This window comes from Aethalodelphis obliquidens, unplaced genomic scaffold, assembly GCF_003676395.1.
Source record: "Aethalodelphis obliquidens isolate GAN/ISIS:26980383/991018 unplaced genomic scaffold, ASM367639v1 scaffold13, whole genome shotgun sequence".
Classification (NCBI taxonomy): Eukaryota; Metazoa; Chordata; class Mammalia; order Artiodactyla; family Delphinidae; genus Aethalodelphis; species Aethalodelphis obliquidens.
The window spans coordinates 25,141,600-25,161,969 of NW_020837957.1; the positions used below are offsets into that span (position 1 = coordinate 25,141,600).

Sequence of the window (20,370 nt, forward strand, 5' to 3'; positions counted from 1 at the left end):
ATATTTTCTCCCATTCTGAGGGTTGTCTTTTGGTCTTGTTTATGGTTTCCTTTGCTGTGCAAAATCTTTGAAGTTTCATTAGGTCCCATTTGTTTATTTTTGTTTTTATTTCCATTTCTCCAGGAGGCGTGTCAAAAAGGATCTTGCTGTGATTTATGTCATAGAGTGTTCTGCCTATGTTTTCCTCTAAGAGTTTGATAGTTTCTGGCCTTACATTTAGGTCTTTAATCCATTTTGAGCTTATTTTTGTGTATGGTGTTAGGGAGTGTTCTAATCTAATGCTTTTACTTGTACCTGTCCAGTTTTCCCAGCACCACTTATTGAAGAGGCTGTCCTTTCTCCGCTGTACATTCCTGCCTCCTTTATAAAAGATAAGGTGACCATATGTGCGTGGGTTTACCTCTGGGCTTTCTATCCTGTTCCATTGATCTATATTTCTGTTTTTGTCCCAGTACCATGTTGTCTTGATTACTGTAGCTTTGTAGTATATTCTGAGGTCAGGGAGCCTGATTCCTCCAGCTCCGTTTTAGGTTCTCAAGACTGCTTTTTCTATTCGGGGTCTTTGGTGTTTCCATACAAACTGTGAAATTTTTTGTTCTAGTTCTGTGAAAAATGCCAGTGGTAGTTTGATAGGGATTGCATTGAATCTGTAGATTGCTTTGGGTAGTGGAGTCATTTTCACAATGTTGATTCTTCCAATCCAAGAACATGGTATATTTCTCCATCTCTTTGTATCAGCTTTAATTTCTTTCATCAGTGTCTTATAATTTTCTGCATACAGATCCTTTGTCTCCTTAGGTAGGTTTATTCCTAGATATTTTATTCTTTTTGTTGCAATGGTAAATGGGAGTGTTTTCTTGATTCCACTTTCAGATTTTTAATCATTAGTGTATAGGAATGCCAGAGATTTCTGTGCATTAATTTTGTATCCTGCCACTTTACCAAATTCATTGATCAGCTCTAGTAGTTTTCTGGTAGCATCTTTAGGGTTCTCTATGTAGAGTATCATGTCATCTGCAAACAGTGACAGCTTTACTTCTTCTTTTCCGATTTGGATTCCTTTTATTTCCTTTTCTTCTCTGATTGCTGTGGCTAAAACTTCCAAAACTATGTTGAATAAGAGTGGTGAGAGTGGGCAACGTTGTCTCATTCCTGATCTTAGTGGAAATGCTTTCAGTTTTTCACCATTGAGGACGATGTTGGCTGTGGGTTTATCATATATGGCCTTTATTATGTTGAGGAAAGTTCCCTCTATGCCTACTTTCTGCAGGGTTTTTATCATAGATGGGTGTTGAATTTTGTTGACAGCTTTCTCTGCATCTATTGAGATGACCATATGGTTTTTCTCCTTCAATTTGTTAATATGGTGTATCACATTGACTGATTTGCATATATTGAAGATCCTTGCATTCCTGGAATAAACCCCACTTGATCATGGTGTATGATCCTCTTAATGTGCTGTTGGATTCTGTTTGCTAGTATTTTGTTGAGGATTTTTGCATCTATGTTTATCAGTGATATTGGCCTGTAGCTTTCTTTCTTTGTGACATCCTTGTCTGGTTTTGGTATCAGGGTGATGGTGGCCTCGTAGAATGAGTTTGGGAGTGTTCCTGCCTTTACTATATTTTGGAAGAGTTTGAGAAGGATAGGTATTAGCTCTTCTCTAAATGTTTGATAGAATACGCCTGTGAAGCCATCTGGTCCTGGGCTTTTCTTTGTTGGAAGATTTTTAATCACTGCTTCAATTTCAGTGCTTGTGATTGGTCCGTTCATATTTTCTATTTCTTCCTGTTTCAGTCTTGGCAGGTTGTGCATTTTTAAGAATTTGTCCATTTTCTCCAGGTTGTCCATTTTATTGGCATAGAGTTGCTTGTAGTAATCTCTCATGATCTTTTGTATTTCTGCAGTGTCAGGTTTTACTTCTGCTTTTTCATTTCTAATTCTATTGATTTGAGTCTTCTCCCTTTTTTTCTTGGTGAGTCTAGCTAATGGTTTATCAATTTTATGTATCTTCTCAAAGAACCAGCTTTTAGTTTTATTGATCTTTGCTATTGTTTCCTTCATTTCTTTTTCATTTATTTCTGATCTGATCTTTATGATTTCTTTCCTTCTGCTAACTTTGGGGGGTTTTTTTGTTCTTCTTTCTCTAATTGCTTTAGGAGCAAAGTTAGGTTGTTTATTCGAGATGTTTCCTATTTCTTAAGGTAGGATTGTATTGCTATAAACTTCCCTCTTAGAACTGCTTTTGCTGCATCCCATAGGTTTTGGGTCATCGGTTTGGGTTTCCATTGTCATTTGTTTCTAGGTATTTTTTGATTTCCTCTTTGATTTCTTCAGTGATCACTTCGTTATTAAGTAGTGTATTGTTTAGCCTCCATGTGTTTTTATTTTTTATAGATCTTTTCCTGTAATTGATATCTAGTCTCATAGCATTGTGGTTGGAAAAGATACTTGATACAATTTCAATTTTCTTAAATTTACCTAGGCTTGATTTGTGACCCACGATATGATCTATCCTGGAGAATGTTCCATGAGCACTTGAGAAAAATGTGTATTCTGTTGTTTTTGGATGGAATGTCCTATAGATATCAATTAAGTCCATCTTGTTTAATGTATCATTTAAAGCTTGTGTTTCCTTATTTATTTTCATTTTGGATGATCTGTCCATTGGTGAAAGTGGGGTGTTAAAGTCCCCTATTATGAATGTGTTACTGTCGATTCCCCTTTTATGGCTGTTAGTATTTGCCTTATGTATTGAGGTGTCCTATGTTGGGTGCATAAATATTTACCATTGTTATATCTTCTTCTTGGATTGATCCCTTGATCATTATGTAGTGTTCTTCTTTGTCTCTTCTAATAGTCTTTATTTTAAAGTCTATTTTGGCTGATATGAGAATTGCTACTCCAGCTTTCTTCTGATTTCCACTTGCATGGAATATATTTTTCCATCTCCTCACTTTCAGTCTGTATGTGTCTCTAGGTCTGAAGTGGGTCTCTTGTAGACAGCATATATATGGGTCCTGTTTTTATATCCATTCAGCCAGTCTGTGTCTTTTGGTGGGAGCATTTAGTCCATTTGCATTTAAGGTAATTATCGATATGTATATTCCTTTTCCCATTTTCTTAATTGTTTTGAGTTTGTTATTGTAGGTCTTTTCCTTCTCTTGTGTTTCTTGCCTAGAGAAGATCCTTTAGCATTTGTTGTAAAGCTGGTTTGGTGGTGCTGAAGTCTCTCAGCTTTTACTTGTCTGTAAATGTTTTAATTTCTCCATCAAATCTGAATGAGATCCTTGCTGGATAGAGTAATCTTGGTTGCCGGTTTTTCTCCTTCATCACTTTAAATATGTCCTGCCACTCCCTTCTGGCTTGCAGAGTTTCTGCTGAAAGATCAGCTGTTAAGCTTATGGGGATTCCCTTGTGTGTTGTTTGTTGCTTTTCCCTTGCTTCTTTTAATATTTTTTCTTTGTATTTAATCTTTGATAGTTTGATTAATATGTGTCTTGGCATGTTTCTCCTTGGATTTATCCTGTATGGGACTCTCTGTGCTTCCTGGACTTGATTAACTATTTCCTTTTGCATATTAGGGAAGTTTTCAACTATAATCTCTTCAAATATTTTCTCAGTCCCTTTCTTTTTCTCTTCTTCTTCTGGAACCCCTATAATTCGAATATTGGTGCATTTAATGTTGTCCCAGAGGTCTCTGAGACTGTCCTCAGTTCTTTTCATTCTTTTTTCTTAATTCTGCTCTGCAGTATTACTTCCACTATTTTATCTTCCAGGTCACTTATCCGTTCTTCTGCCTCAGTTATTGTGCTATTGATCCCTTCTAGAGTATTTTTAATTTAATTTATTGTGTTGTTCATCATTTCTTGTTTCATCTTAAGTTCTTCTAGGTCCTTTTTAAATGTTTCTTGCGTTTTCTCTATTCTATTTCCAAGATTTTGGATCATGTTTACTATCATTATTCTGAATTCTTTTTCAGGTAGACTGCCTATTTCCCCTTCATTTGTTAGGTGTGGTGGGTTTTTATCTTGCTCCTTCATCTGTTGTGTGTTTTCCTGTCTTCTCATTTTGCTTATCTTACTGTGTTTAGGGTCTCCTTTTTGCAGGCTGCATGTTCGTAGTTCCCATTGTTTTCGGTGTCTGTCCCCAGTGCCGAAAGTTGGTTCAGTGGGTTGTGTAGGCTTCCTGGTGGAGGGAACTAGTGCCTGTGTTCTGGTGGATGAGGCTGGATCTTGTCTTTCTGGTGGGCAGGTCCACATCTGGTGATGTGTTTTGGGGTGTCTGTGGACTTATTGTGATTTTAGGCAGGCTCTCTGCTAATGGGTGGGGTTGTGTTCCTGTCTTGCTAGTTGTTTGGCACAGGGTGTCCAGCACTGTAGCTTGCTGGTCGTTGAGTGAAGCTGGGTGTTGGTCTTGAGATGGAGATCTCTGGGAGATTTTCGCCATTTGATATTACGTGGAGCTGGGAAGTCTCTTGTGGACCAGTGTCCTGAAGTTGGCTCTCCCACCTCAGAGGCACAGCACTGACTCCTGGCTGCAGCACCAAGAGCCTTTCATCCACACGGCTCAGAATAAAAGGGAGAAAAAGTAGAAAGAAAGAAAGAAAGAGGATAAAAGAAAAGAAAATAAAGTAAGGTAAAATAAAGTTTTTAAAATAAAAAAAATACTTATTAAGAAAAACAAAATTTAAGTTAAAAAAAAAAGAAAATGGACAGATAGAACCCTAGGATAAATGGTGAAAGCAAAGCTATACAGACAAAATCTCACACAGAAGCATGCACATACACACTCACAAAAAGAGGAAAAGGGGAAAAAATCATAAATGTTGCTCTCAAAGTCCACCTCCTCAATTTGGGATTCAGGTTTGTCTATTAGGTATTCCACAGATGTAGGGTACATCAAGTTGATTGTGGAGTTTTAATCCGCTGCTCCTGAGGCTGCTGAGAGAGATTTCCCTTTCTCTTCTCTGTTCGCACAGCTCCCGGGGTTCAGCTTTGGATTTGGCCCTGCCTTTGCGTGTAGGTTGCTGGAGGGCATCTGTTCATCGCTCAGACAGGACGGGGTTAAAGGAGCCGCTGATTCGGGGTCTCTGGCTCACTCAGGCCGGGGGGAGGGTTGGGTACGGAGTGTGGGGCGAACCTGCGGCAGCAGAGGCCGACGTGACGTTGCACCAGCCTGAGGCGCGCCGTGCGTTCCCCGAGGGAAGTTGTCCCTGGACCCCGGGAACCTGGCAGTGGCGGGTTGCACAGGCTCCTGGGAAGAGGGGTGTGGACAGTGACCTGTGCTCGCACACAGGCCCCTTGGTGGCAGCAGCAGCAGCCTTAGCGTCTCATGTCCGTCTATGGGGTCCGCGCTGTTAGCCACGGCTTGCGCCTGTCTCTGGAGCTCCTTTAAGCAGCACTCTTAATCCCCTCTCCTCGCGCACCAGGAAACAAAGAGGTAAGAAAGAGTCTCTTGCCTCTTCGGCAGTTCCAGACTTTTCCCCGGACTTCCTCCTGGCTAGCCGTGGTGCACTAACCCCCTGCAGTCTGTGTTCAAGCCGCCAACCCCAGTCCTCTACTGGCGCTCCGACCAAAGCCCGAGCCTCAGCTTCCAGCCCCGCCTGCCCCAGCAGGTGAGCAGACAAGCCTCTCGGCCTGGTGAGTGCCGGTCGCACCGATCCTCTGTGTGGGAATCTCTCCGCACCCCTGTGGCTGCGCTCTCCTCCGAGGCTCCGAAGCTTCCCCCCTGCACCACCCGCAGTCTCCGCCCGCGAAGGAGCTTCTAGTGTGTGGAAACCTTTCCTCCTTCACAGCCCCCTCCCACTAGTGCACGTCCCATCTCCATTCTTTTGTCTCTGTTTATTCTTTTTTCTTTTGCTCTCCCCAGGTACGTGGGGGAGTTTCTTGCCTTTTGGGAGGTCTGAGGTCTTCTGCCAGCATTCAGTAGGTGTTCTGTAGGAGTTGTTCCACGTGTAGATGTATTTCTGATGTATCTGTGGGGAGGAAGGTGATTTCCGCATCTTACTCTTCTGCCATCTTCCCCCTCTCTCAGTTTTCTTTTTTTTTGTAGTGTTTTTGTCTGATTGTGGTATCAGAATAATGTTTCTCTTGTAGAATGAGTCAGGAAATCTTTTCTCTTCCATTTTGAATTGGTGTCATTTTTTTCTTTAAATGCTTGATAAAATTCCCAATTCATAAGGGACCATTTGGATTTGTAGAATTGTTTTCCAAAAGTTTTTAAATGGTTTTATTGAGTTATAATGTACATACAAAGAGCTACATACATTTAATGTAAAATTTGATGTGTTTGCACATATGCAAACACACGCGATACAATCAAGGTAGTTGACATTTCCAACACCTCCCATAACCTCTCCCCACCTCCCTTTTTGTTTGCCGTAAGAACACTAAAAATGTGTTCTACTCTCTTAACACATTTAAAATGCACAATAGCGTATTTTTAACTATAGGCATTATGTTTCACAGCAGATCTCAAGAACTTATTCATCTAGCATAACTGAAACTTTATACCCTTTGGACAATAGGTTCCCATTCTCACCCCTTCCCCAACTCCCTGCTTACCACTATTATATTCTCTGTTTCAATGAGTTTGATGATTTGAGACACCTCATATATGTGAAGTCATAAAGTATTTGTCTTTTTGTAACTGGTTTATTTCACTTAGCATAATGTCCTCCAGGTTTATCCACGTTGCAAATGGCAAACTTTCCTTCTTAATTAAGGCTGAATAATATTCCTTGTATGTATCTATCACATTTTCTTTATCCAATAATCTGTTGATGGACACTTAGGTTTCTATATCTTGGCTGTTGTGAATAATGCTACAATGAAAGTGAGAATGCAGATATCTCTTTGAGATCCTGATTTAAATTCTTTTGCATATATACCCAGAAGTGGGATTGTTGGATCATACAGTAGTTCTATTTTTAATTTTTGTGAGGAACACCCACACTATCTCCATAGCTGATGCACCATTTTACATTCCTACTAACAGTGTTTGAAGGTTAAAATTTCACCACATCCTTGCCAACACTTGTAATCTTTTCAGGTTTTCAAAAAATAGTAACCATCTAATAGGTAAGAAATGATATCTCATTGTACTTTTAAAATCTTATTTATTTACATCTTTATTAGATTATAATTCCTTTAAAATGTTGTGTTATTTTCTGCTGTATAACAAAGTGAATCAGCTATATGTATACATATATCCCCTCCTTCCCACCCTCCCCATCCCACCCATCTAGGTCATCACAAAGCACTGAGCTGATCTCCCTGTGCTATGCAGCAGCTTCCCACTAGCTATCTATTGTACACATGGTAGTGTATACATGTCAATGCTACTCTCTCACTTCTTCCAGCCTCCCCTTCCCCCATGTGTCCTCAAGTCCATTACCTACATCTGTATCTCTATTCCTGCCCTGCCACTAGGTTCATCAGTACCATTTTCCTAGATTCCATATACATGCATTAATATATGGTATTTGTTTTTCTCTTTCTGACTAACTTCACTCTGTATGACAGACTCTAGGTCCATCCACCTCACTACAACTGACACAGTTTCATTCCTTTTTATGGCTGAGTAATATTCCATTGTATATATATAGTAAATTTTCTTTATCCATTCATCTGTCAATGGACATTTAGGTTGCTTCCATGTCCTGGCTATTGTAAATAGTGCCTTGAACTATTTATAATGAACTGTTAATAATGAACATTGTAGCACACGTCTCTTTTTGAATTATGGTTTTCTCAGGGTATAATGCCCAGTAGTGGGATTGCTGGGTCATATGGTAATTCTATTTTTAGTTTTTTAAGGAACCTTCATACTGTTCTCCATAGTGGCTATATCAATTTACATTCCCACCAACAGTGCAGGAGGGTTCCCTTTTCTCTACACCCTCTCCAGCATTTATTGTTTCTAGATTTTTTGATGATGGCCATTCTAACTGGTGTGTGTGAGATGATATCTCATTGTAGTTTTGATTTGCATTTCTCTAATGTTTAGTGATGTTGAGCATCCTTTCATGTGTTTGTTGGCAATCTGTATATCTTCTTTGGAGAAATGTCTATTTAGGTCTTCTGCCCATTTTTGGATTGGGTAGTTTGTTCTTTTGATATTGAGCTGCATGAGCTGCTTGTATATTTTGGAGATTAATCTTTTGTCAGTTGCTGCATTTGCAAATATTTTCTTCCATTCTGAGAGTTGTTTCTGTTATATAAAGCAAGGGTCTGCAAACTATGGCTTCTGAGTGCCACCTGTTTTTGAAAACAATGTATTCTGGGAACACAGCCATGCCCACCCATTTATGTATCATTAATGGCTGCTTTATGGCAGAGTTGAGTAGTTGAGTCAGAGACCATATGGCTCACAAAGCCATGAATAGTTACTATCCCATCTTTTACAGAAAAGTTAGCCAACCTTTGCTATATAAATTAGAACCTTATTTTTTTGGTGAAAAACTTAAAAAAAATCAGAAATGTAAAGTTCAGTGAAGCATAATTTATTTCCAGATTGAAAATAATTCTTAATTGCTTTAAGAAACTTCAACCACATACCTAGGGCTTTTGACAATTGTGATAAAGTCTATACTAAGTAATATCAAGAGCATTATTTTACTGGTCAAAAACAGCAAAAAACAACGCATATTCTCTTGGGGGAAAATAAGCAGGCTTTCAAGTATGCTTCTTAAGAATTGGGAAAAGATAGCCTAAACTCTAGGGTTATAAATGATCTAATAATTAATTTAGCTCAGTTTTCTAACATATTATCAGTCATCATTTCAAGTTCATCTTTGCAAATTATAAATTGCTACAAACACACAATGTATACTTGTCATAATGTTACTATGTTTAGTCCAGGGTCACTTACCTAAAGTTCTAAAGAGTCCCATTACAGTTATAATCTGGGTGAACTGAGCAAGAAGGGAAAGTTTCCTTCTTTAGCCCATTTATTTATGATCCAACTCATACTCATGCTAATGGCTTCTTCCATCTTCCTACAGACATTCTGTAGAGCTTCTAGATCGCTATATAAGGTGATTTGCTTTAGCTTGGAATTCACCAGTAAGTGTTGCCCATTCCCAGTGTCCAGGAATCACACCATTGCTGACAGACTGTGCAGTCTTGAAACAATGGGACACTGTATACTGTTTTCACTAAGAAGCTAGAATGGTTGTCCCTGATATTGGAACTTGTGGTGCACTTGGCCAAACTCATGACCAACTATGTCCCAAGACTTTAACCTAAGACTTTGCTCAGTATCCACTTGTCTAACTTGTAGTCATCTGGAAGAAGAAGCTCCTGGGTGGTACAAGGTTATGATACCTCCTGGGTTGGCACAGAGGTAAAATGCATCTTGTTACACAGTTTACAGTATTGTGAGGAAGATGGACATGATTTCAATTATAGTACTGCATGCCTTTGCAAATATTTAGTATAATAAAACTGTGAAATCTAAATATTATCAAGTGTGGTGACATTTTTCTTAATTTTAAACTGCTTGAGTGATGCCTCTGATAAGAGTGACCAGGAAAGCTCTAATTTTTAGTTCTTTAGCTTAGGCAACATTGCGTCCTTGGTTTTTGCATCTCCTTCTGGAGATTCTGTATTTCTTTATGAAGTCGTCTGTTCTCTTCTTGGAATCCTTCCTGTAGTAGTCGGCGCTGTTCCTAAAAAAGTACAAATGGAGACTGAATAACGTGTCACATTAAGTAAATCTCTAACTTCTATCTAGTTTCCACATTCATAGATTTTTAAAAAAATATTTAATTTCTTCTTGAAATTTTCTCTACCATTAATTTCATTATACTTTCTCTTGGTCCTTCTAGCTCTGTGATTACTTTTTCTGAGTCTCCTTGAGTCAAGAAGGATTTTGGGCTTATATATCCCAATATGTTGATGAACCTAATTACCAGTATTAATTTTTTTTGTCCCATTAATTGTATATAATCTTTGTCGGCAATCTTAATGAAATGTTTGGCTTCAGATCTTATCTATGCATTGTGATTTTTTTATGTACACACACACAACACAGAAATAAGTGAAGAATTTGCAAAATCTGATACAGTGTCTGAATCTTAGATCAGGGAATTTGATCTAAGCTTCCACAATTTGGTGGCAGGGGGGCAAAGTGCAGGTAAGGGAATCAGGGCCCCAGACAGACCATACTGGCTTTCTGCACTTAATTCCCAGCTCAAAACATACTAGGAGCAGGACAAAGAAAACAGGTAGGAGTGATAGACTGACACAGTGGTGTGAGAGTTGAGTCCTTCTGCTTATGAAGGTTCTCTTCGAGCTAAAATCTGTGACAGAAGAAAAATTCGTGGATTCCTCTAACTGGTGAAGACTGTTCAGATATCTTCCCAAGCATTGTGGCCCTATAAAAATTATTTAGTCTTGTCTGAACCTCTGTTTCATCTCCTAAGTAATATGGACATAGCAGCTCTTGCTTCGTATAGTACTAAGCAAGAGATATGGATAAGACTTTTTTATAATATCTAGGAGATAATAGCTACCATGATTGGCAGATATAGTGGTAATGGACTGGGTGTGACATAACTGCAAATAAAATCTTTTAACAACCAGACATTGTAGGGGCCAGTTCAGGCTGGTAGATAGGGATTGAAAAGTACAAGTGGGCAAGCAAGGTCCTTCTTCTGGGCTTCATGTTCTCACTGCCATGCCAAGTTTGTGAACAGGGAGTGTGGAGAGAAAACAGAATAACAGGAACCTCAAGGTGATACAATTAAATACCTGAAGTTTGAGAGATAGAGTTCTCTCTTGCTCTTGCAGCAACTGGGCCCTATCCCTCTCCATCTTCTCAGTCAGTTGTTTCACATGTTCCTGATAACTCTTTTCTTTCTGTTCCATCATCTGCTGATTCTTTATTTGCATTTCCTCCAGCATTTTTGCAGCAGTCTGTGCAGATTCAGCTTTCACACGTTCCACTGTTAGGAGGAAAAGGAAAAAGAAAAATGAATGTGGGTGACCATGTTGCTTCTTTCTTCCATGTACACTTAACCTGTCACTGTTGCTACTGACTGTGTATGCCCTACTCAAAAATGACTTTAGCAAGTAAGAGGCATCTTTTCTCATCTTGCTATAGTTTAAGGATCCTACGCTCACCCAGCCAAATTAATTAGAATTTTTAAGCGCTTTCAAGGCTGTCTAGTCTCTTGACTCGCTGCTCACCTTCAATCAACTTTTCCTTCTCTGAGAGAGTCTGGTCTGTCTGTAGAATTGCAGCAATCACAGGCTCCTTGGACTTCAAATATTCCTGAAGAATTTCTTCAGCCTAGGACCCAGAAAAGAATGGGGTTAGTAATAGGAAATAGCTGTAAGCACTTATTCCTGTTTGACCACCATCTTGCCCTCTAGGAATTGCTCCTCTTGGTCTTGGCATGCTGGTGGTCAAGATTCCCTGTCACTGGGGTGAGCACATGCTCCAGGCTGGCCAAGCATGACAGCTTCCTGAGCAGAATCTTTATAAGAGATTGATATAGATATAAATAGTGATTCTCTGTTCTTTTAGACTGAGGGCTCTAATTTTGGAGCTGTTGGCACTGTGGTCTCATATGGGGTGAACTTGTTGGAGAATGAAGCCATCATTGAGAAAGCAGATCAGAAAAAGGTATGGAGGGAGAATGGGAGGGAGGGAAGTGTGAGGTTGAGGGGAGGAACATGCAGAGAGATAAATGATGACATTATTTGAAATTTTGGATACCTCTGATAATCCAATTTGTAACTCAGTTGTTAATTGAGTGCACTCTTTTGGATGAGCACATAGGATATATCTGGTATAACAGGCTCCCTGTATGTGTTTATTAAATGAGAGCATGAATGCTGTCGGTCCTGTAATTGCGCATCTGTGTGCAATTCGCTTGGTCATGTTGTTTCAAGGAACACGTCAGCAACTTCCCAGAATCAATTTTGGTTACCTGTATTCCCTTCCTGGGCTCCTGAAGATACTTTTTCTTCAGCTCTTGTATCTTTTCAATGAAGAGGCGATAGCCTCCTCGTTTAGAATAAATCCCCTTTTTCAGACCTTCTTCTAGAGGACTGAAAATATCCTTAAGTAAAGCTGAGCAACGATCTGATGATGCTTTAAGATTCTTGTTACAAAAGTCATCTCGCTTTTCGTCTAGCTGGGCCTTTAATGTAAAAAATAGGAAGTAAAAAGAATAGTGAAAAGATGTTAACTTGACCTCAGAATTTCTGGAAAGTCTTCTCAAAAAAATAAAAATATAAAAGGTCTGTGACCCCCTAGAAGAACTTACAGGCACTCACAACACCATATCCTTCCTGCTGATCCTGACTTTCTACAAAGGTCCCTTTCACCATGGAGGTGACCTTCAGAGCAGAGATTGCTAGCTATATACTACACCTTTGGAGATAAACTCCTGCTTTTCAAACTGGACCAGTGATTGCATATGCACTAAATGTGGCTCAACATAAGCCTGCTCATGATAACTAAGGCTAAAATTTTCTTTGTTTTTGGCCAAAATATCCAATCAGCCTGATAACAATGAGCATGTAATTTGATTAGAAGCTCTGATTGTTACTTATATGTATGTAATGAAATTATAGGGAAGAATATTAGTTTATTCATGAAAGAAAAAAGTTTCAATGCACCATAATAAAGTATATCATAGGGCTTCCCTGGTGGCACAGTGGTTGAGAGTCCGCCTGCCGATGCAGGGGACATGGGTTCGTGCCCCAGTGCGGGAAGATCCCACATTCCACGGAGCAGCTGGGCCCGTGAGCCATGGCTGCTGAGCCTGCGCGTCCGGAGCCTGAGGTCCGCAACGGGAGAGGCTGCAACAGTGAGAGGCCCGCGTACCGTAAAAAAAAGAAAAAAAGTATATCATAATAAAATTGGTTCCTCTTATGATAATAACAAATAGTGTTTGTCACCATTTAAAAGTCTAGTAAAAATTGCTTTTCTCAAAATAAGCACCCATTTCATTTTCTAGTAGTACTTTACTTTCCAAGAGCCTAATCTGTATAAACTTAAGGAAAAAATTACCGCTAAATCCTTTTGAAATAAATGGTCTATATCTTTCCAGGACATCCTCATGAAGACTTCAATGGCCTCCTTCTCAATAGTCCTGTGCAGGTCCAGCAGCTCCTGGAGGGTTTCCGTGGGCAGCTGCAGCTTCTGAGCCATCTGCTGGTCATAGTGGGCAATGGCCTTTTTCACTGCAGCTGTGTTCTCGATCTCAGACAAGGCCAGGACTGCATTCTCCACGCAGGGCAGATCCCCACTACTGATGGCACTGACATAGGTCTGCACCAGGGTTTCTAGACCTACAAATAGAGATCAAATGATGATGTTTATTGTAGGAGGAGTGAGGAAACTTTCTATTCTGTGCAATTCTTATCATGTCTATTACCAACCATTTGCCTTACAGCATCAATGTCCTCAGTATCACCTGAAAACTGGCTAAAAATGCAGACTCTCAGCCTCTGCCCCAGTTCAACTGACTTAGACCCTCGTCTTTGGCAAGATCCTCAGGTGGTACATATGCACATCAAAGGTTGAGAACCTCTGCTCTAGATAGCCTAGGCCTGTGTTTATTGAGTACATTTACTTCACCCCCAAGCATTGTTAGGACAGAAACCATATCTCTCTCATTTATGTCTGTATCATCAGCCCTGGTAGGTCCATGGGAAACATTCGATTAATATTTGTGGAACAAATCAAAGGGAGTCCTGCATTTTGTTTATTCTAGCAGAGCATTGTCCAGAAGAACTTTCTGTGATGATGGAAGTATTCTATATGTGCTGTCCAGTGTGGTAGCCACTACACATGTGTAGTGTGAGCCCTTGAGACACAGCTGTGTGATCAGAATGTTAAATTTCTTTAATTTTAATTAGTTTACATTTAAATTTAGATAGCTGCACTTATCTAGTGACAACCATTGCACAGGGAAGGTTCAGTTTACTAGGACAGTTTTAAGCTTTTAGAGCTATTTTCCTTTGGCCTTTTCTATCTTTCCTCACCTAAGAATTGTGACTAATAAAACCTGTTAGAAGTGTTGGTGACATCTAGAATTTAACACAATAATAGCAGTAGATGTGCATTTTTCAAAGCGGAAGCTAGGTGGATGTTATTACACCATCTTTTCGTGTTAACCGTGAGAGTAAAGACTGGGAAGAGAACTCACGAGGTCCATTGACCTTGATGCCTCCTGAAAGGGTTTTAGTTTTGGAATTTCTAAAGATGTAGGAACAGAAGACTGCAGCTTGTTGCACAAATTCGGGGTCCAGCTTATCATCACACAGTTCCTCAAGCTGGCCCAGTTTCTTCCTATCAGTGGGCCGATCGAAGATAAAGCATTTCTTCTTTGGGAAGAACTTCCGGATACAGAGTCGAGGCAGATTAAAATTTTTATCTTTTTGACTGGTACCTGGAAGAAGATAAAAAGAATGTGCCTAATATAGGGGCTTGCAAACTTTTTCTGTAAAGGGCCAAACAGTAAATATTTTAGGCTTTGCAAGCCAGATGGTCTCTTTTCCAAGTACTCAATTCTACTACTGTAAGCATGGAATCAGCCATAGACAGTCTATAAATGAATGGGCATAGCATGATTCCAATAAAACCTTATTTACAAAATCAGCTGGCAGGCTGGATTGGACATTATTTGCCTGTGAGCCATCCTTTGCCAACCCCTAGACTAGTGCATGGTTCATGCTTTTATTTATTTTCTTCAAATTAATTACCTATTCTACTCCATATTCTTCGGTTAATTACAGCACCACAAGCCCTAAGCAGGGATATGATGTAAGTCTAATCACAGCACAGGGAAAGGTGAAAGAAATGAAACCTGTTCTTAAAACAGGGAGAAAATCAAATCAAATCTGTTCATTCAGATAGTAAACAAGTGTTACTTCTTAGTAATCGCCCCCTGAGAAGAAATAGAAACTATAAATATAAGAAAACTCTTGATAGAAAACTAAAGAACGATCGTTTTATCGTGTTTTGTCATCCCATTTACCGATTCTAAGTTCCCTTTACCTTTCTTAAGCCTGAGTGAATTCTCCAGGTACTCGTCTGCTGTGATGGATTGTCCATCTGCCTCCAAGTCTAGGGAGAAATCCCTCAGTGTCCATACAAAGTCTGGAAAGAAGCTCACAAAGTCAGCTGAATCCTCAACCCCATCCACATCAGGTGAAGCTTTTGCCCTGATTCTCTCTGTGAGCTCCGTCACATAGCTGAGCAGCAAATTAAGGAAAACTGGCCTAAAAGGACAGCGCCCGCCACCCTATATTAGTTACATATACAAAACCCTTGTTTCGCCTTTGTTCTTAACCCAAGTATCAATTCTTCAGTAGGTATTGATACGTAGGATTTTCCCCCTGCCCTTGAATTATTTTTTATGTTTCTCTTTTTGTGCTTGATTCACAAGGACTCACAGTTAGGCAGCTGTTTTTATTAATACTGGTCTCCCCTCTGACTCTGATGCTGGTTTGAACCCAAAAAAGATACTGAAGTTGGTCCATGGCCTGCTGGTTGATGGTTCCCATACTATTGTACACAAAAGTGCTGCTCAGGAGTATTGCTAGGGCAAATATCCAGGAGTCATTCTGGTTGTCACCCTGGAAATCAGAGTACATTTGGACCAGGATTATTTTTCATTCTCATGGCACTTTTCAGATCAGCAGTAGTAAAAGGATGCTCATTTAATTAGAGTTTTTTTTTTAGACTAACGCCCTATACGAGGAAACCAAATCCAAGCAAAAATGATAGTTAGTAGGACTTGAACTTTGAATAGTTTTCTGATTAGTGTTTTTGGTCTACCTTGATTCTCACTAGACCCTCTTATAATCATTGGTAGATAATTGCAAACAAATAGTCATTGCTTGTGGGCATTCTAAGGCCTTAAATATAATTTAAATGTAAACTTTTCTCTTTATTTTTACAGAAGAATTGTCTTAATATAAGGGTAATAATACATGTATCTATCTCACTGAGCAATTGTTGTGCACCTAACACTTTCCATTACTTATCTTTTAAGTATTCAAAACAATACTATGAGGCAAATGTAGATCTATTACATCTGTTTTACAGATAAGAAAGCTGAGGTTAAAAGAGATCAAATAATGTGCTAAGATCATTGAATTACTGACAGACTTTAAATTTAAAGCCAAGGGTATGGGACTTCAGAACCTAAATCCTTAACTAAAGTTCTTTGCAGGATAAGATTCATTATGTTGAATTTATTTGTATTCCCTTTATGCATCTGGGTTAACTGGCTTAGCTTACAGCCTTTTAATAATTAGAATAGTGTCGACTGACGACTATGCTCTTCTCCTAGGATTCTGCCTTATGAATATTTTCCTGACCCCTCATTGCTAAATTGGGTCTCATGGCATGTAAACAGAAATGAAAAAACGTGGTTAAGTGCAAGTTCTTATTTAAAGAAAAATTAAATAGTGTAGAGAATATTCAGACATGAGGGGCTTAGTCCAAATTTGAATCCTCAGTCCTTACCTTCTCCACATCCCCCAGGCCCTCAGTATCAAGCAGAACTAGAGTATGTTCTGGCTTCTTGGGATGAGGCACACACCACATCCAGATGCCCTTCGTGTGAGATTGCACCGTGGAGCCCAGAGAAAAACCTGCAAGGGGGCATGGGGTTAAGAAAGGGTGGAGTTTTAATAGCAGATGGATCTTGAAATTGAGATAATAGTTAACAACATCAAGGTTTAAAGCGACCAATGAAAACATAATCAATATTGATCTTAACTGCAACCAGAAGAAGAGAGAAATTAGAACATTCAGTACAAACTGAAATATTTATTTTACCTTAAAGATCAGTATAAGCTTGATGTTAATCCACATACATTTTAGTAAATGTTTTATTGTTTATTATTATCTGTATTAATTTTCTTTATTACTACCTTACTCCTTCCAGAAAGGCATATTTATACTTTAAAGAGAAAATTAAGGCAAAGTGGTGAGAAAGAGTTGACTCTTATCGTCCAGCACAGAGTAAATAAGAAACCCATCACTGTATTGAAAGTTAGCTTTCAATATTCCTCCCAGGTCTCTAACGTCCTCTCCTCACATCACTGTTCTGCACGCTGGGAGTGTGGTTGGCAGAAGGGACTCGGCTGGGCTTTGCTGGGGCCACTCACCCTTGTTCTTCCCAGCCAGCTTGTTCATCAGGTAGGATTTGCCGGTGCGGTAGAGGCCCACGATAGCCACCACCACAACGGGCTGCTGAATGGCAGACAGGATCTTCAGAGCTTTCGGATTAACCAATAGTCGCCCATTAATGTTCTCGATGAGGCACTCTGGGCCTGACATGTGGGTCTCTGAGTCCATGTTCCCTTGTCTGCAGGGGAAGAGATGGGATGAATTAGAATTTCTGGTCTAAGCAGATCAAGAGTTTTCACAAGGTTATTTTGCATTCAGAAGGAGGAATCATAAAATCCCCCAACATGACCTAGTTTTGTGTCAACAGTGACATAGATGAGGGAAAGACATTTTAGAAAGTTATGGAAGTATTATCAAAGTAGTCCACTAAAAAAATATTGGTATGACAGTGATTTATCAATATTCAACCACCCTCATGAACAAAATCTTATATTTAGTTTACCATGGAAAACTTTTATTTTGGACTTTCATTTAAAAATTTATACTAGACATTAAATGTAAAATAGAATAAGATTCAGAGAGATTCATTGTACACCCTGGCTATGTGTGAGAAATACAATATTTATTTATTCACTAATTCTTACTATGAATAAAGAATTTCATGAATAAATGTTCATCACTTGATATATGTCTCTGAACAATTTCTGGTGATTTGAAATGTGTTTTTTCTCACTAGTTAGCCTTATTTTTACTGGGATAAGGGTCCACAGAACTTCTCACACTGCTATTCTAGAAGTGGAACTTACTTTAGCAAATTTTATAAAAATATGTGACCTTGTGAAACACGTGGCTAGGGACCCTTCCAAAACCTTGGTATGGGCTTGTGGAAGCAAGGGGCTCTGAAACTTAAAATTTATTAGCTTCAGAATAAATTAGCCTCAAACTAAGTGGGGGTAAAGTGCACATCTGCGAATACTGCATGTTGCTAAAAATCGTATTTGTACGTGTGTGTGTGTGTGTGTGTGTGTGTGTGTGTGTGTGTGTGTATGTGTAAGGGAACAAAAGATAATGAAATAAATATTAAAAGATCAGGAGACAGATCAGGAGAACTAAAGAAGAAAGTTGTTGAAAGAAAATATCTATATTTCCAACCATGCACTTCCAAGTTTTCTGTTTTCTTCTTTTTTTCCATTTTGTAGAGGAGAAGTAGAAACAGGAAGAGGAGTAGGGGTAAAGAGGGGGGATGGGGATGGAAAAGGGGAGGGGAAGCTGAAAAGAAGAGAGAGGTGTCAGACAAGGTAGGTGATGAATAAGCTAATGCCAAGTCAAGGAATTCAGAGGAAGAGTTTGCAAAAGGCAAGATCCAAACTTCTTGAGAGCACAGAGAGGGCAAAGTAAACAAAGATGCTGCCTTCAGTGCTGCACCACAGTAGATTCTTTAAAGAGGAAGCTTTTTAGTAAAGTAGTGGGGCTGAATTCTGCTCCTAAGGGGTAAGGAGTGAATTGACCACAAGAAATTGGATCTAGTGAACTTGTGCTATTTCTAAAAGAAGAAGTCCACTTTGAAACAAAGTTCAAATGTAGGACTGAAGAGTATGATATTTTCATGAATCTACACCTTTCACTTTGGGTTTCAGGATTTTTCTTTTGTCTTTAACAGTGTCATGTAGCTGTTTCCACTGCATCTCATTTACTATTCTTTCCTTCTCATGAAAATAACCTATTTGTTGCCCTTTCAGTTTCTTAGCTGCAGGTACATCAGTATTGAACAAGTTGTATCAAAGACAATGGTAATTTTGGGGCTTCCCTGGTGGCACAGTGGTTGAGAGTCGGCCTGCCGATGCAGGGCACATGGGTTCGTGCCCCGGTCCGGGAAGATCCCACATGCCACAGAGGGGCTGGGCCCGTGAGCCACGGCCGCTGAGCCTGCATGTCCGGAGCCTGTGCTCCGCAGTGGGAGAGGCCACAACAGTGAGAGGCCCGCGTACGGCAAAAAAAAAAAAAAAAGACAATGGTAATTTAATTGTGTCCCCAGTCAACACAGACAACCTCAGCAAAGAGAAAGACAATCCTAATGCATTTCAAGATCTTAGTTTAGCTCCATGTCCCTGGTGCCTAATTCTACACAAGCACAGTAATGACCCAGGGATGTGCTGCCACCTGATAACACCAGGATTTCATCTGACCTCGTGCCCCACATTAGGCTCAGCTGAAACCTATCTTGATGCTGGTCATTTTTTAGAAAACTAACTAACCCTTAAAAATCCCTTCCCATCCCTGCACTAATCTTAACATGGGCTCCTTTTCCCAGAGCAAGGCTGCTTTAGCACTGGAGACAGAGCTGCTTTGAGGAAAAAGTAGAGTTCTTACCTGTTTTCTTCTCAGTTTGGGTGGAGTGGTTCTGTAACTTCTCTGTCTCTCACTAGATGGTTAGACTTTTATTTCACCCACCCAATGTCATTGGACTCGCGTGATTTCCTGTAAATACCAGACCGAAGCAGTGAAGCAATCTCTGTAAAAGATTTACAGTAATATGAAACTGAAAGCACTGAAAACAGAACAATGACTCAGTAAGCATAAAAGGAATTTTTGGAAGCTATCCTCTTTGGAGGGAACATGGGTTTGACACTACTTCTCAACTAGAACCTTCACATTAATTTTTTTTGAAAGACATCTGAGAAACAATTTGGTGTTTAAAAAAGTGTCTATTAGATACTTAAATGTAATGGAATGTATCCGGGATTGGGGGTCAGTTTGGGAAACCTAGAATGAGGAAGCATATTTTTAGTTTTAATTTCTTTAAATAATGGACACACTTACAGTGGACCTGGTTCCTCATTTGTGCATGCTGTAAGTGAGGAAAAGGACACACATTCGTGAACACGCAGCCCCTGGAACTTAATACCCAGTGCACAGGCTGGAAGGGGCTCCATGTGTTACACATGTGTTCCAGGCTCAGTGCTGTCCGTTCTACATGGGTTAAATAACTGATATCTCATAACAAACATTTCCCCACCATTTTATAGAAACTGAGGCACAGAAAGATTTAATGTCTTGTCCCAAATCACAGCACTGTAAATAATCTGAACCGAATCATTCTTGATTCCAAACCCTCTTGTTAAGCCACTTCATTATACTGCCTTTCCACGTTTGCTCAGTGAATAGCAGAAGTAACAGTTTTATTTCTTGATTGCTTTCGAAGAGGTACACATGTTACATGTCTAATTCAATCCTGACTACAGTCATGCAAAATAAGCGGTATTG

The 20,370-nt window shown here is 39.6% G+C and overlaps 1 protein-coding gene across 1 annotated transcript; it reads right to left on the reverse strand.

Annotated features, from left to right (window-relative positions):
- Positions 1 to 8,485: 8,485 nt before the first annotated feature.
- Positions 8,486 to 19,575, reverse strand: LOC113624453 (guanylate-binding protein 1-like). The gene is made up of 11 exons (XM_027114269.1): positions 19,477 to 19,575; positions 17,145 to 17,344; positions 16,498 to 16,625; positions 15,493 to 15,602; positions 15,022 to 15,218; positions 14,171 to 14,413; positions 13,030 to 13,310; positions 11,942 to 12,154; positions 11,196 to 11,298; positions 10,758 to 10,951; positions 8,486 to 9,673 (listed from the first exon to the last, which is right to left on the reverse strand). Exons 2-11 carry the CDS (start codon positions 17,332 to 17,334, stop codon positions 9,557 to 9,559), a joined length of 1,776 nt encoding a protein of 591 aa, XP_026970070.1. The 5' UTR covers positions 17,335 to 17,344; positions 19,477 to 19,575; the 3' UTR covers positions 8,486 to 9,556.
- Between the last annotated feature and the right edge of the window lie 795 nt (positions 19,576 to 20,370).

Coding starts and splice junctions, on each gene's coding strand:
- LOC113624453 (XM_027114269.1), bottom strand. CDS start 17,334: ATGGACTCAGAGACCCACATGTCAGGCCCAGAGTGCCTCATCGAGAAC. Junction 15,219..15,492: donor CAGGCCATGGACCAACTTCA/GTATCTTTTTTG, acceptor TTTGCTGCTCAG/CTATGTGACGGAGCTCACAG. Junction 11,299..11,941: donor AGCCCAGGAAGGGAATACAG/GTAACCAAAATT, acceptor TCTGGGTCCTAG/GCTGAAGAAATTCTTCAGGA.